This window comes from Neovison vison, chromosome 1, assembly GCF_020171115.1.
Source record: "Neovison vison isolate M4711 chromosome 1, ASM_NN_V1, whole genome shotgun sequence".
NCBI lineage: Eukaryota > Metazoa > Chordata > Mammalia > Carnivora > Mustelidae > Neogale > Neogale vison.
Window position 1 is genome coordinate 252,735,782 of NC_058091.1, and position 17,005 is coordinate 252,752,786.

Sequence of the window (17,005 nt, forward strand, 5' to 3'; positions counted from 1 at the left end):
GAAATGATCCCACATACATTCTTGAAGAAACCTTAACTTGGATCTACGCCCGAATGCTTTGTGATTGCTGCATTGCAAATAACAGCACAATCTTGGGGAGGGGGGTGCATACAGCAGTAAGCATGCCTCCCAGAGATCTGTGGTTTTGTTGGCACTCAGGCAATCTGGGTGAGGGTTGACCAGATGACCCTTGCCTGTCTAGCCAGGAACAAGGTCAGCAGACTTTCTGGAACAAGTCAGGAAGTGACTGTTGGAGGCAGTGTTGGGTGCAGTGACTGTTGTGGTGTGACAGTAGCTCAGACTAGATGTAAGTGAATAATTAGGGCTGTGTTTCATAAAACTTTAGGAATGCTGAAATTTTAATTTCATATAATTTGCACACAACACCAAATAGTGTTCTTTTTTTGATTTTTTTCAACCAATTACATATTTTTTCAAGATTATTTATTTATTTATTTGAGGGAGGGAGAGAGAGAGAGGAAGAGAGAGTGAGCAAGCAGGGGAGAGGGGCGAGAGGAGAGGGGGAGAAGAGAATCTCAAGCAGACTGTGCTGAGCATGGAGCCTGACACAGGGCTCGATCTCATGACTCCAAGATCACCACTGGAGCCTAAAGTCAGATGCTTAACCAATTGTGTCACTCAGACACCCTCTTTTCAACCATTTAAAAGTGTAAAAGCATTCTTAGCTCTAGGGCCATACAAAAACAAACAGTAGGCCAGATTTGATCTGAGAACCACAGTTTGCACACCCTGCCCTAAATCGGAAGCTATCCCTGCCTCTGCCAGAGCTGGCGTCCTAGGTGTGGGACTTGCTAGACTGTGTGTGGTCCTACACCAAGAAGCCCCCTCCCCCCAACCTTGGTTGAATGCTCTGCTACAAGCATCTTGAAAATATTGATAATTTTTAAATAAGGGGCCCTGCATTTTCATTTTGCAGTGGGACCTGCAAATTACATAGCCAGCCCTGTTGTCTTCTCCTAAGCTGTGTAGAGACATGGAAAATTATGGCCCAGTAGTGTTTTCACTAGAGCACGTTCTCAGAAGTGCAAGAAGTGAAGTGGAAACACCAGTCTCTTAAAGCCTATGCCCGAAAGGGCTGATTGTCACCATTTCTCACCTGCTGTTGGCTGAGGTCATATGGCTGAGCCCAAAGTCAGGAAAACAGACTCTGTTCTTTTAATGAGAGGGAGTCTAATGTCACATGACCAAGGGCTGGGATATGGGGAGAGATGATGAAATGGGGGCAGCAACGCCATCTCTCACCAACTCTGTTACACTGTGTTAATCATTCTGGCTGTTTGCACACCTCTAGTGTCAAAGAACTCATTATCTGGTCCTGTTGTCTGTAAGCTTTGTTAGTCCCTTGTTCCATCAGCCCAGGCAGAGGCAAGGACAAAAGACTTCTGTGTGTCCTCAGGTTGATTTCTGGGGTCAGTAATACACAAATGGTCTTCCTTCCCCCTCTGCCGGATCAGAGAGACTGACAGCGGGGACACCCCAATGAGCTGGCATTTTGAATGTACAAGTGGACGTGCTAGTCTCCACCCAAACATTCAACCAGTTCTCTTTCCTGGAAAAGTCCTCTTGGGGATCTCAGTAGCTTGAATAGCACCTTCACACTGAGAAACTGGAGAAGAAAAATGTCTGGTTCACAGGCTGCTTATGAATTCTTTCTAGGTTTTAAACACATTTGAGGAAACCGAGTGAGTCCACAAATCTAGATCAAACTGTCATTCCCCTGCTTCAAGTCCTTTCCTGGTTCCCCTGGCCCAGCTTGGCTTCCCTTCACGGCTCTTTGTGATGTGGCCACAGCTGCCCATAACTGCATTTCCTGCTCACAATAACCCTCTAGATTCACTGGACATCTTCCACCTCTTGGCCTTTGCACAGTCACAGTCCTGGAGATCACCAGTGTGATAAGCCATCTCGACTACTTTTCAACAAGAAAAGAGAAATTGTTGGTGCTTGTAATTGAATACCCAATGGCGGAGGGAGCTTTGGCCATGCAGAAGCGCTTCAATCATGTTGTTTGGAATATGCTTTCCTCTGTATCTACTCCATTCTCGGGCAGGAAGTCCCCTCGTGGTGATCTGCAGGAGTAGCTTCAGGAGGAGAGAGTCTTTTTTCTAGATTCTCCCGCGAAGTTCCCAGGGCTGACTCTCACTGGCTGCCTGGGGTCACTTGTCCCCCCACCAATGGCGGCGGGAGCTGGAGTGTACTGATTGCCCAGGCCTGGATCCTCTGCCCATTCCAGTGTCTAGAAGAGTGGCCTTGGCTCTACTTAAACCACAAGGACCCAGGGTGGGGATTTTTCGGGGGAGAATCAGGGGGCAGTTACCAAATAAAGCAATGAGCAGGACGGGGGAGCCAAGACAACAGACGTCCCCACCCTCTGGTTCCTCTGTCTGCAGCGCCTCCCTTTTCTCTGCTGACAAACCTCACTCATCCGCCTAGCTCCACCTCCAGTGTCATCCGTCTTGTAGAACCCTCGGCCCCCACCCCCCCCAAGATAGGATAAGCCACTCCTTTCTCAGTGGGTCCTTCCCATCACTCGAGCTATGCTACACTGGTCTCTTGGAGCCACCTGCTTCTGGAAAATGGTGGTGAATTTGGCCAGACTCCCCAGTTTCAGAGCCTGTGTCAGTACACACCCTCCCCGATTGCCACATGTCCTTGGCTTTCCTCCGCAGGACACTCGGCTTCCCCGTCTGTGTGCGTCCCCTCACGTTGACCACTGGTGTGCACACCTCGACACCCTTGCCATCTCAGCAACACAAAATCTCATCACACGTGTGGTTTTGTGAGTGTTATAGCCTGACTGAAGACCTGAGGTGGGGTGACAGAGGAATCCCATGGCTCTGGCAGAGCCTTCCACTGTTAGGTTGGCTCCCCACTTAGCCCCGCCCCTTTCTAAGAACACACTTCTCCCCAGGGTGCACCCCCCCCAAAGGGCCCAGCCTTGACTCCTCCTGTACCCCGCTGCAAGGCACAGACCTGCCCGACTGGTCTGCAGTTACCCACACCCTTTCCACTCTTCCCTGCTCCCGACGGCTCCTGGTGGCGAATACTTCACATCGGGATGATTCCAGTGGTCTGTACCACCTCTCCCTTCTCAGCGGGATCTGAGCTCCTTTGAAGGCCCAGGTCTAGGCTATCTCTATGTCTCCAGTGCCCAAGACAGGGCATGGCCTGAGTAGGGGTTCAGTAGAGGCTAAATTCAAAAACTAGTTCAACAAAACCCTGCATTTTAAAAAATCAGGAGGAATTTCTTTGGCCGCTGCAGGAAGCCGGGAGAGGGTGGGTGAGTGATGATTTCAGCAGAAATGCCACGGGACGCTCAGGTTCTCAATTATTTATGGACCTAAGGAGACACGTTCCCGGAGTGCTGTGATATATTTTGAAGATGTCAGGGCCGAATGTGAGTGACTTTGTTCCTTACAGTCCCTGCAGCCCTACTCTGCCGCTGCCAGGGAGGGGGGGCCCTTAGCTTCTTTTTGCAGCAAAGAAGAACTGGTTTGGAACTCAGTTTTGCTCCTACTCGGTTACCATTTCTTAAGGTGCTGGCAGGGATGGTGAGATGAGGGCCGGTCAGGACAGCCTCTGGGAACAGAGGGGTCTGGGTTCTAGTTTTGTTCTGCCCTGGGTCACTATAGGCTTCCCCCTCTGTGGGAGGCTGTTTTCTGCTCTGTGCTGTGGAGACCAGCACTAGTCTTCTGCCAGGGGCCTGGGGGTCTTCAGTGACCTGTGTGCACCTAGCAGGTAATCACTGAGGCACGCCCATGCTCTGTCCTGGCTCAACTAGGTCCAGCCTGACCTTGTGTGGCTCTGAGTTTCTGGAATCTCCCATCAGGGCAGAGTTTCTGGATGGAACTTTAAAAAAGATTTACAAAGCATAGGCATTTCATTTGAGCCAGGGGGTAGAGGTTGGTGTGGTTGTCTGCAAGGGAGTTCTTATTTGGAGAAGGAAGAGTCGAAGGGTTTCTAGGCCAAACTGTTGGTGCTTTTCTCAAGAATAGAGGATGTGTGAGTTCTAAGCATAGGAGGTGTGCAGGTCCTGGAGACAGAGGGTGTGCTGGTCTTGGGGCCTGGGGGTGTGCTTGTCCTATGGGACACATGCAGACTCTACAGTCAGACGGTCCTGAATGTTCGCCTTGTGTTTGGTGACCCAGAAGTGGGTGGAGGTGGGGACAGCCTCTGGGGCCTCATCCTCATGGGAGCTGGCCATGACTTTCATGATGGATTTCCACTTCTGGATACCTTCTACAATGTTCATATGGTGGCCAACAGAGACTGTGATCACAGAGCTGTCCTAGGGTCTGGTATTCCACAGGCGCTTAATAAGGGTTGGCCGAATGAACTATCTGATGAATGAACAGCCTCAGACTTGGGGTGAGATGGAGCTCGATGCAAATTGTATGTGTCCCTGGAAAAGTGTCCATTTCCTCTGAATGTCTATGTCTTTGTGTGCAGAAGTGGGTGTAAAACCACCAAGTAGGCTGGGTTTTGGAGGATGGACTAGATCACCGCTGGAGAAGCACCCAGCACCTAGTGCTCAGTCCATGACGGATTCTCCCTCCGAGTGCCCAGCTGCCTTCTTTAGAATTTCAGAAGTCTCCACTTTCCCCCCCTTATTCTGCTCTAAATAAATCATTCTCTCCTTAAGTACTGCCTTCTAGATAAAGAAAACTCTCTTATTTAATTTGATTGTTTTCCTGTTTGTTTAATTACTACCATTAAAACGTTAATGCTTTCTTGTATTTTTTCATGGCAAATGTGATATTTTAACTCCACTTGGGGTTATTTTATTCGTCAACCTTCTGCTGTTGCAAGTATCAGAAACCGGATTCTAAGGGAGACTTCAGAAAAGAGGGACATTTCCTGGTTCCTGGAATTAAATATCGTCGGGGTTGCTTTAGTCAAAACAAGGCTGCAGTCAGACAGCCGGTCAGGCATGTGGTGTCTGGTTCTTGGCTCTGCTCTCCTGTGTCACCCTCACTCGGGGGCAGCCTTTGCTGCTGTCGTCTCCTCTCAACCCTGGCACTGAAAGCACTTTCCCTTCCCATTAGATGCACGGAGCATCTTGGGACTTGGGTCCAAATGCTGCAGCTGGAGGACTGGCCAGCCCTGCTGGGCTCCACGCCTGGAGGTACGGTTGGGGGCTTGGTCCCCTCCAAATCTCCTGGGCTGCGAGTGGCAGGGGGTGTGTCCCACAGGGAAACCAGCGTGGTTTCTGCTCTCTGAGGCAGGGGACATCAGTGAGGATCATTATTTCTATCTCGTAGGTGAAAAAACAACCTATGTCCGCCACTGTTCTAGCAGCAGCTAACTCAATCCCCTTGAAGAAGCTTATTTCCTCAGAAAAATAGGACCTTGCGGGGAGCCTGCTGGCTCAGTGGGCTGCTGCCTTCGGCTCAGGTCATGATCCCAGGATCCTGGGATTGAGTCCCTCATTGGGCTCTCTGCTCAGCAGGGAGCCTGCTTCCCTCTCTCTCTCTCTCTGCCTACTTGTGATCTCTGTTAAATGGATGAATAAAATCTTTAAAAAAAAAAAAAAGAAAGAAAGAAAGAAAAAAGAAAAACAGGACCTTGCTATCACACTGTCAACTTAAAAGACCACTGTGGAACCAAAGGGCTTTTGTCGACTTCTAGAGATGTCCGGGGCCGTCTGCGGGGTCTGGTTGCCGAGGAGCTTGCGAGAAGTGCTCTTCAAAGAGGTTGAAGGTGGCCTTTGTCATGGCCGCTTGTCGCGGACCCCCGTCCCTGACGATCTTGTGCAGGTCCCCATCATGGATCTTCATTCCTTTATCTGTGAAATGGAAACAAACAACCCCATCCTCCCAGAGACATTTGGAGGATGTGCTGTGGTGACCAGCACCTAGTACGCACTCAATGAGAGCAGGGTTGGTCGGGAACCCATGCCACCATAAGCAAGTCTGTCCGCCATTGGAGCCGAGCATCTCTGTCCGCCCAGTGAGGTGATGCTAATCTCGCATCCAGAGTTGGGCAGGCAGGAGGCACTTTGTGAGCCTTTGGAGACTAGGAGGAGAGAGGACTTTGTGGACTATACATTCCTACGGGATGTCAGGCATCTTTACCAACAAGACCTTGCTGTTACTAAGTCCCGGGCTATTCAGATAAGGAAACTGAGGCTCAGGAAGGCAAACTTCCTCCTTACACAGCAGAGGGGCAGAGTCAGGCTTTTTTTTTTTTTTTTTTTAAGATTTTATTCATTTATTGGTCAGAGAGAGAGAGATAGACCAAGAGCACAATCAGGGGGAGTGGCAGAGGGAGAAGCAGTCTCCCTGCTAAGTGCAGAGCCTGATGTGGGACTTAATCCCAGGACCCCAAGATCATGACCTGAGCCAAAGGCAGACCCGTATCGGACTGAGCCCAGGTGCCCCAGAGCCAGGCTTTGAACCCATGTCCTTACCACTGTTCCAGCTGCTTCCCTGAGGAACTGGGGGGCTACTTCCACATATAGCCCTCATCCCTCAGGGCTATATGTGGTCAAGAAGTCACCTCTCGTGTGTCCCCCCAGGACTCCCTAGCCTGGGTTAGGACCCTCCGTGGTTTCCCCCAGCCCCCCAGGACCCCATCACAGCTCTTCCTCCCTGGAGGTGCTACTGTCTGTGTGTCTGTCTTCTTCCACTGGACCATGGACCTGGCCCGAAGTGACTCAGAGCCCCTGACCCCCGGTGTGCTGCTGGGACTGATGGTGTAGCCCATAAATTTGGACTCAGTGGCTTGGTATGAAAAGCTTCTGGCTTCACTGCAATCCTCCCCGCTGTCCTTGAGCAGTACTAAGAGCCTTCCTGAGCCTCAGTTTTCTCCTCTGTGAAATGGGAACACCTCCTAGCTGTGTGGTTGTCAGGATAGAAATAGTGTGACAACAGAAGCTTCTGCTCTTTGAGGACTTCATCATTTCATTCATTTCTCCCAGCCATCTTTTAAGGCAGAGCCTAGAATCATGCACATTTTACAGACAAGAAAGAAAGAGACTGAGAGGCAAGCATGGATTTGCCCCGCGTTGCATAGAGGGACCTCCTAAGTGAGGTCTGTAGTAACAATACACATTCATGGAATGATGGAGTGGGGCGCCCCGACCACACTGCCCCCTGTCCACCCTGCCAGTCCTGGTTAAAGGCCAAGCTTGGCTGGGCTGTGTACCCACACGGCTTGCTGGGGAGGAGAGCGGGGCTCTACACACCAGGTCTGGGGGCAGCTTCTGGAAGGTGGGAGATTGGGGGCAGAACAGAGGCCTTGGCTAGCCTCCCTGAGAAGCATCTGGGCTCGCGAAGTCTGATGTTCTTATCCGATGGCACCCCTCCACCACCCCACCTTCACTGCATTCCACACCTTCACTGCTTCTTCCTCTTAGTGGGCACGGCTTCCTTCTGCGGGAAGAGCTGGAGTGGCCGCCTGTGCTCTCTGCAGGGGCAGCCCAGCATGGTTGCAACATTTATAGAGTATGTTCCCATCGAGGAAGGGCTGAGGGGGCATAGCGTGAGGTGACACCAGACTCTATGTCAGAGACCCCTCTGGAGACAGCTAGAAATACTTGGGGTAGAAGGGAGGGGCCTGTGAGTGGGACGCCAGTGGTGGGGGACCTCAGAGACTGTCCTACTGCACAGCCAGTGAGTGTTGGGGCTGTAGCCAGCACTGGAAAGCAGGGGGTCAAGGCCAGGCAGAGAGGTGCTCTGGGGGAGGGTTGGGGGAAAGTAGGTGTAGAGGGCAGATTTGGATCCACTGTCCAGCAAGAGAATCATTTGCCAGGAAGTGGTGAGCCTCCTGTCTCTGGAGATATTCAAGTAGATACTCAAGCAAAGATATGGAAGGATTAGGGCACCAGACCTCCAAAGACCCTTCTCTAATTCTCTTTATCTGGGGGAAATGACTGATGACCTCACTGCTCCTTTGTTGGGGATGACCTTGGCCTTGCAGAGAAGACTTCAGGGTGAGAAGCTCTGAGCTGGCTTTTGGGGGCCCGGTCAAGGGCAGGGCGCAGCAACCCTTGGCGAAGGCCCAGTAATGCTTTTCTTTCCCTGCTCTCCAGGATGGCAGCTGTTGACTCTCCTGCAGCTTAGCATCTGGTTCTTCCAGACTGGTGGAAGGTCATGTTCGAGTAGATGTAAGTGACCAGAGGACAGACAGGCAGCTCATCTCTAAGGCTGAAGGGACAGGGAAGGTCAAGGGGGCTATGAGAAGGCACCTGGGTGAGGTGGCCATCTGGACAGTCTGGGATCCAATGGGGAGCCTTGTAGGTAGGGGCAGGTGAGCTAGGAGCATGGAGAATCAGGGATGGCTTCCTTGCAGAGGCGGTGTGACAGTCTTGAAAGATGGAGAATCCTGGAGAAAGAGGGAGAGACATTGCAGGCAGTCCCTAAACCTGAGACTAGAGCCAGAAGCTGGGTTCATCAATACCTGTTTGGTTACAATTGCGAGAAATGGAATTAAACCCAAATGGATTTTTTTTTTTTTGATTCATGTAATTGAGAAGTCCAGAGGCAGCTTCAGGCATAGCTAGATCCAGATTCTCAAACAATGTCATATCTCTTTCTGTTATTCACATCTGCTGCCCCCATGTACTGTCTCAGAGGGGCTCTCCCAAAGATGCTCACTGGCAGCACCTCTCTGCTGGCTCTGCAGAGAACAGTCTCATTGCTCTCACTTCCTGACTTGGGCCATGCCCAGCCCTGGACCAGGCATGGAAGGCTGTGGTTGGCTTTGGCTGGGTCATGGCCCACCTCCTGGGTTAAGACGGTACAGAAGTATTTCCATAAGGAAAATTAGGCTCCCAGAAGAGGTACTGTGGATGGAGGTGAGGCGAAACGTGTCTTTGTCTGGGGGCTGATCCTGCTGGTGGGTTTCCTGCCGCCAGCTGCTGCCACCTTTCCTTCTAACTTCTGAGCCCTCCTGGCTTCCTCATCATGATGCTTGGACTCTCTGCCCAGAGGCTCCTTTTCTTGTCTGAGCACCGTCTTGGTGACTGACAGATGTCTGCATCCTAAGCCCAGAGCCTGTGAATATGTGCGCTTTTGTGGCAAAGGGCACTTTGCAGATGGGATGGAGTTAAGAGCTCTGAGACGAAGGGACAGTCCTGGATTGTCCAGAAGGGGCTCCGTGTAATCACAAGCATCCTTGTGAGCAGGAGAGGCAGGAGGAGGGGCTGCGAGAGCAGACGTGGAGTTTGGAAGGATGCCATGAGCCCCGGGATGCAGGCTGCCTTAAGAAGCTGGTAAAGCAAGGAACAGATTCTCCTCTGGAGCTTTCTTGAGAGCCGCGTTGGATCAATAATACATTTGTGTTGTTTTTAAGCCATGAAGTTGGTGGCAAGTTTGTTACTGTGGCCAGAGGGAACTGGCAAACCCCTTAGTACTTGACATCTCACCTTCTGGTTGTCTTGCTCTGCCCCGCCCTCCCTCCATCCCCCAGAGAAAGAGTCATCTCCCGGGGGTCCCTGCTGGAGAAGGGTTGGGAGTCGGGTCTACCCCCCTCAGCTAGCCCTGCTCCACTGCACAGCTTGCGTGGGGCTCACAGATCTGTCGCTGCCTGGGATTTACTCTGAACCTTCCTCCTCCATGGGAGAACGCACACAGCGGCTTGGCTTCTGCTTACACACCACTTCCACCCTGAGAAGTCTTCCGTGACTTCAACAGCTCATTGGCTCCCCTTCCCTGCACACTCTCCATCGGCTTGACTCACGCCGGGGTGGAATGTATGTTTCTCTTCTCCTCCATCAGGCTGTGAGCTCACTGAAGACACGGACAGTGTCTGATTCCTCCGTCGCTGTTCCCCTCGCAGGGCCTGCCCAGAGCAGGAGCTAAGTACGCATTTGTTGAATGAATGAATGAATGACAGTAGGTGTGTACTAGGCAGGCGGGGTGGGTCAGGGAGAACTCCTGCCTAAAGATGGAATTGGACTTCACTCCTGGCTGGTCCCCCCAAATTCATTTTTTCTTCTTCCTGGTTCTTGCCTCCCTTGTAGTTGGATGTGGCCGTGGGCTGAGTACTGAATTCTGGCCCAGGAGATACAGCCAGAAATGATAAGCTCCCTTTTGGAGCTAAGGCTCAGCTGTGTCCGTCCACATTTCCTTCCCTGGCTAAGGCTGGCAGGAGATGGGGACAAGGCGACAAGTGGTGGAGGCCTCAGCCTGCTCCTGATTAAGAGGAAGAGGTCCCACCGAGCAGGAGTACAGGCTCAGGACTGCCATGGCGCAACGAACCGATTCAGACGTGTTGAGGCCTTATTCATTGCGGAGCGACATTTCGGCAGAGTGTATTACTCAGATTAATATGGAAATTGGTGCCTTGAACTGTTGGTGCTGCCATCACAATGTACGCGGCGTGGCCTGGGGCTGGGCCGGGAGTGGGAAGGACATTGCAGCCCCAGGCAACAAAGCGGGGCCCTCTTGCTTTGCAGGTGAGAACATCTAAGGAACCGTTGCCTACAGTGGGCCAGGGAAGCAGCCGTTTGGTGGGGAAGAGAGAAAGAGCCTGAAAGCTGGTGTGCTTTTGTTCCTTTTTGCTGCCCACAGCAAGACCGTGTGAGAAAGGCACATGTCCAGGCAAGAACTGTCCAGTCTATGGGCCGCCGTGAAGGGCAACAGAGCTCAGAAACGCAGGTCCTGGAGCACCTGGGTGACTCAGGGTTTAGGCCTCTGCCTTCGGCTCTCAGGTCATGATCTCAGGGTCCTCGGATTGAGCCCCGCATCAGGCTCTCTACTCGGCGGGGAGCCTGCTTCCCGCTCTCTTTCTGCCTGCCTTTCTGCCTCCTTGTGATCTCTCTCTCTCTGTGTGTCACATAAATAAATAAAATCTTAAAAAAAAGAAAAAAGAAAAAAAGAAATGCAGGGCCTCTCTGCATGGGCTGGGTTTTCCTGAATGGGACTATTGCTTGAGCAAGAAATAATACTTCTACTGGGTTCAAGTGTTCGGCATCCTCTGGGGTGATTTTTGTAGCAGCTAACGTGACCCTAACTACACACGTGGCTTTGGTAACTACCAACTTTGGGTGTAAACGTGCACTTTGGCTGAGTCTCTGGTGGCCAGAATGGGCCGCACAGAGCTCTCCTCTCCCAGGCCGGCATGGGTCCGCAGCACGAGGCTCGACTCAGGAGGCTACAGGATTCCCAACGAGCCAGTCTGCAAAATGCAGAGAGAGAAGAGAGAGATACGGAAAGGGCTCTGCTACCCCCTAATAAAAGGCCCTGGGCTTTTGCCACTGTAAACCAGAATTAGTTCCTGGGTCACCAAAGGCAAGGGCAACGTTGACAACTTGGAAATAATCTCGTGTATTTGCTTAGTTCCACGATTCATGGAGTACTCCCTCACCTGTGATCTCATGGGATGTGCCAAAGCGGTGAGGAAGGTTTTTCAGAGGAAGGACACTGAAGCTTCAAGATTAATCACTTGCCCTGGGTCATACAGCTAATGAGTGAGGGAGCTAATTCAAGGCCAGCTTCCCTTCTCTAGAAATTTGCTGTTGAATGACTGAGATGTGGAAGGGCATCTTTATCACGGGCCTGGTGAGTGTGTGTGTGTGTTCGAAGACAAGGGAGTCTTTGCATTTCTGTAGGCCTCATGGACCCTATGTACTGGGATTTTGCTGGACAGAAGGACCATGGAGGGCGAATATGCTTGCCCAGAAAAATCCTTCCTGATGATATATCTGAGCTCAGAGAAGCCAGACAAGCTGTGATGAGCACCTAGGACTTAACACCTGCACTGAAGGCCTCTCTCTGTCACTCACTCACTCTGCCCTGCCCTCCATGGGCTTTGCCACTGGCTCTCCCACACTCTGAAGGAGGAATCTCACCTGCTCCCCGACATTGCCACCTTCCCATGCCCTGGGCTGCAAGGCTGGGCTCTGGGAACTAAGGGAGAGTTCCGGGGGCTGGAGTCCCTGCCTGGACTGGCTGTATTGGATTGAGTCGTGGACCTTGGCTGGTCTTCGGCACCCCAAGTCTCCCTGCCCCCTTCACTGGGGAATTTGCCCCTCTGGCACTGTGGGTGGAGCTGTCCTGGGGCTGTCTATCAAGATGGCTGTGTTCTCCAGACCAGGCCAGGGACGTGGTTTTGAATGATAGGGAGAGACCCCCAGAGGTCATTCATCACAGCGGAGGCAACCTGGCAGAGAGAAGAGCTTCCTCCCCCCACCCCACCCCTAGCTGCTCTGGCATTTGCTGAGTTCAATCCTCTGGGTTTCCCTTCATTTTGGGAGCTACCTGACACTCTTCCAGTAGATTAAAATCCCTCACATCAGGGTTTAGGGCTTGCAGCCAAGGACTCTTGATGATGCAGACAGAAACCCAAGTGCATAGTAGGAACGGAAATATTTTCTAAAGCCTTCTTTAGAGCAAAGCAGTGCGCATTTATTGAGCACCAGCTTTGAGCACCAGGAGAGGGGTACAGATCTCCTCTACAGTCTGGACGAGCTCGTGATTTGTGGCAGGGGACGGCGAAGGGACAGAAACCAGTGTCAACGCCCTACTGTGCTGTGTCTCCCATGTAATAAACTCCCAGCTGCTAATTCAATTGGCACCCAGAAGGGCTTGCTCCTGCTTCCTCATTTCCCTCAAAAAAATCAATAAACTGCTTATAATGTCTTTAATAAAGACCAAATCAGAGCTTTTTATAACCTTATTATAAGGTTGGCATTTTCCACGTTTTCCCCAATCATTTGGGAATCAGACAGTGGACTAAGACAACTGCTTATGATAAAGTAACCAATAACCAAGCCGAGTTTGGCAGGTTACCATTTTCAGAGGCTCTCGTGGGCATCTCAGCCACCCTGCAGGTTAGAAGACTAGTGCAGAGACGGGAAGGAGCCCGCCCAAATTCACACAGCGAGATGGGCAGGGTAGAGCTGGGGTTTGATCCTGGATCTGCCTGGCTCCTCAGCCCCAGTTTTCTCCTGTGAGCAGTGCCCATGAGCGGCTGGAACTCTGGGAGCTGCAGTGGTGGGGTTGGGTGGAGAGGATTTCTGCAGGGAGATGGTTTCGGGAAGGGCAGTTGCCGGCGGGTGCTGCGGCGGGCACATCCGTGTCCCTGCACTGCCCCCTGGTGGACGGCATGAGCCTGGCCTCCAGGCAGTTGGAGGGTGAGTTTGAGCTGATTGTAGTTACTATGGGTGGGTTTGGGGAAACCTGATGGAATAGCCTCTGCTTTCGGACAGCTGAAACCTTTCAGAAGAGATAACAGATGTTTATGTATTGGCTTGTCTGTTTATTTATGAATGCATTCAACCTGTCTCCAGAGATATCTGCACAACCCTGCCCCAAAGTTGAGAACTGGGCATCACCCTTGCCCTCTGGGAGGCCCCCGCCCATGACAGGGTCAGGCCCACAGGTAGATGCCCATGATGGGGGTGATGTGGGCACCGTGAAGCCATGCACAGGGCATGCTGGGAAACCCTAGCCTGGGCAGGAACGGGGAGTGGTGGGAGGGGCAAGGGCTAGGTTGGTCAGAGAAGGTAACAGGTTGGGTAAGTTTGGAGGGGCAGCCGAGGTAAGATGGTACAGAGGGAGCAGTATGTCCACTGTGAAGGGAACAGCTCGGCCTTTGTGCTGCAGTGGTCGTTTAGTGTTCCTTCCCTTCTGAAGACCCACCCCAGACTGCGTGGAATTCTGGGGCTCTACTTTATCTGGCTTTGCCCCCAGACCGAGGAGGAGCCAAAGCAGGGGACTAGACTGAGGAGCAGGTGGACCCCGTCAGCCCAGGGGGGTGGTGTGGCCAGAGCCCTGGGGAGGGCCCTGGGGTAGCAGGGGACTGCAGAAGATAAAATGATAAGAGGCAGGGAGTAGCCTATTGGCTCAAATAAGAGATTCAGCTCTTCCTGAGGGCAATGGGGTCCTGTTAAAAGGTTCTGAGCAGGAGAGTGGCCGGGCCACCCCTGACTTAGAAAGTTTTTGACAGAACAGAGAGCTCGCCCAGAGCAACCCTGAGACCCAGGCAGAGGGACCCCCACTGTGCTTTCCGTGCTTTGGCAGAACCTGGCCTGGCCCTCCAGCCATGCTGCTCTGCACAGCCCAGGAGTCCCTGGCCAGGAGGATGTGCCCCCCTGGAGACCACCACCAGCCCCTCTCCCAGAGCCCACCTTGTGGGGCTGGGGCCTGACTCCAGGATTGTGCAAGACCTGCCCCAGCTCCAGCCTCCCCTTTGGGCAGGGGGCCATGCTGATGGTGTGTGTGTGGCTAGGCCCAAAGAGAGCCGTTTTGGGGGTGTGGAGAGGGAGCTGGCGGGTGCCTGACAGAGGGCAGCAGGCAGCTGGAGCTGCTGCAGGGTAGGGAAGGGCATGCCTCTGTGGTCTCTCTTCATTGCCTTCGTTCCCCCTACAGAGGCTGAGGAGCACCTGTGTTGTGCTGTGTGCTGGGCTTGCCAGGTCAGGCCCGATAGTTTCCTGAGCCAGATGTGCTCTGCAGGCCTGCATGCAGCCGGCAGGCGGTGCCAGGAATGGGTCTGTGTGAGAATCCAGAGGCTGGTGGCCACACACAGGCATGAGTGTGTCCTTCGAGGAGCCAGGCTGAGGACAAATGCCGGGCCCCCAGCAGGGCCAATGTGTGTCTGATGCAGTCATATGCGGGGGAGGGAAGGGCAAGAGAGAGGCCTGAGGCCCAATGCTAATGTGAGGGACCCTCGGTTCCTATTTCCTGGCTCTTGGTGTGTAGCTCTGGAGGAGGTCACGTGGCTAAGAGTCCAGGACTGGGCAGAAACACAAGGGGAGAGGCCACTAGTGGGGTGGCAGAGGCTTATCTGGGAGTTGGGAGCAAATGGGGGCCTATCTCTGGCAGTCTGGTCTCTGGAACACAGGTCAGACTTCCTGTTCCCTCCAGAACAGAATTCCCACCATGTCTGCAGCCCCCAGGAGGCAGCAGGAGGCTCCCCAAAGGCGGGGAGGAGGCGCTAGTCTGGCCCAGCCTGGTAATTAGACCTTTCAATTGCAATTACTTTTGCAATTAGCTCAGCTGGTATTTGGAACAGGAGGTGGTAATTTCTGTCCTTCATGGCAGCTCCCTCTGAATTGAGCTTTGCTCGTCTGTCCAGGGTGCAGGGTAGAGCTCTGGGGGAGCACTGGGCTCTTGGTTGGGAGCAGTGTGCGCACAGCCTGGGGTTGGCTCAAAGTGAAGCATTTGGGTTCTACCTGACTGCTGGGGTGGGACATTCAGGGGACAGCAAGTGGGGGCTTGGTGCTTTGCCCTTGGGCTGGCCTAGTGACTTGCTTCTAACTAGTAGAATATGACAAAGGTGATGGGTGTCGCTTTTACAATAGGTTACAAAAGGCTGTGACTTCTGTTTGCCAGCAGACCTTCTTTACTCCCTCTGGCCGGCTTGTTTCGAGGAAGTCAGCTGCTGTGTGGGGGAGGCCAGTGCAAGAAGGAACTGAATTCTGTCAACAACAAGTGAGTGAACCTAGCAGTCAATCCTTCCCTAACTGAGCCTTCGGATGAGACCATAGACCCTGGCCTGACACAAGACCCTGGGCTGGATCACAAGCTCTTGAGAGACCGTGAAACGGAAAACCCAGCGAAGCAGATCCTAGGTTCCTGACCCTAGAAACTGTGAGAAAATCAGTGTGTGCTGTCTTAAGCTGCTAATTTTTGGTCTAAATTGTTATTCAGCATGTGTATATGGTACATGGACAAAGAATTAAATCAAGTATGTTCTATCCTTTGAACTTGACAAAGCCTACTTTTAAAACTACCTGAGAGGCCAGGTTCAAATCTAGAATCTTTGGACTCCTTGGCTTTCTGCACCAGAACATGGTGGAAGCGGGAGAGCTGGACCGTGGTATGAGGCCACCCCCCGTTTCTCTTCACACCCTCGCTCCGTCCCATACACCCCAGAGTTTATACACATGTGAGGGTTAAAACTCCATACACCAGCCCCTCCTAACAACTAGCCAATTCTGGCCCCGCCCATGCTCACATCATTGGCAGAGTCTGCCTCAAGAGGTTGGCTCTAGGGGCGCCTGGGTGGCTCAGTTGTTAAGCATCTGCCTTCGGCTCAGGTCCTGATACCAGGGTCTTGGGATCCAGTCCCACATCAGGCTCCCTGCTGGGCAGGAAGCCTGCTTCTCCTTCTCCCACTCCTCCTGTCTGTGTTCCATCTCTCACTCTGTCTCTCTCTGTCAAATAAATAAATAAATCTTTAAAAAAAGAGGTTGGCTCTAGGGAAGAGGCCCATGCAGGTGCTAGAGTTAGGCTTTAGCGGTATTTAGCCGAGGAAATCCAGGCTCTCAAGTGTGGTTTCAAAGGGAGGGTTGAGGTCCTGGAGGACACATCCTCTTGGCCCCACAGACTCCTGACTCTGTGAGGTACAGCTGGAGGTCCTGGGAGGTCCTGGGAAGGACTCTCTGAAGCTCCGGGACCACAGCGGGGGCCCTTCTGGCTGGAGTCTGAGGGTCACCTTGGGAGGGCCCCTTGTTTCAACCTTCTCAGGCAGGAGTGAGGCACTCCTAGGGACATGGCAGAACAAAAATGACTCTGGAGAGACAGAAATGGGTGGGGGGATTAAATAATACCAGTTCAGTGCTCACCGGGGGCCCACTCTGTGCCAAGCACTTTCCAGGCTCTAGCAACCAAGGATCTGACGGACCCAGCCTCTGCCTTTGCAGTTAGTAGGGGAGCGCACACCTCAAACCAGACCCAGTCCTTCTCCCCCAAGCATACCGGTTCTTGAAAACCAATATGTAGGAGAGGTTTTTTTTGTCTTACAGGCCTTCATTCAATTATAATGGATCGAGTAACTATTACATGCCAGGAGCTGGGTATTAAGCAGGACGGCTTTATTAGTTAAGGCTTATTGGGAGGCGTAGAGATCCTTGGCAGAAGTGGCAGCCCTCTGAAGCCGGTTCTGCCCACCGGCCTGATGCGCCGGTGCCTGAGCCCAACGCTCTCTGCAGTGAGCTTATTTTTCCATCAAAGGTGCTTGTTGCCTTTGATCGGGAAATTCCAAGTCACATGTCTGTACCGGAAGGCCGATGGAGGCTGGAAATGCAGATGTTTGC

At 52.5% G+C, this 17,005-nt stretch overlaps 1 protein-coding gene across 1 annotated transcript in view; it reads right to left on the reverse strand.

Annotated features, from left to right (window-relative positions):
- Positions 1 to 5,589: 5,589 nt before the first annotated feature.
- The window catches only part of HRH2 (histamine receptor H2), a 74,154-nt gene continuing 62,738 nt past the window's right edge, over positions 5,590 to 17,005 (reverse strand). The window contains exon 4 of the mRNA XM_044229279.1: positions 5,590 to 5,806. Coding sequence (XP_044085214.1) covers positions 5,803 to 5,806 — 4 coding nt within the window. The 3' untranslated portion in view covers positions 5,590 to 5,802. The remainder of the gene's footprint in view (positions 5,807 to 17,005) is intronic.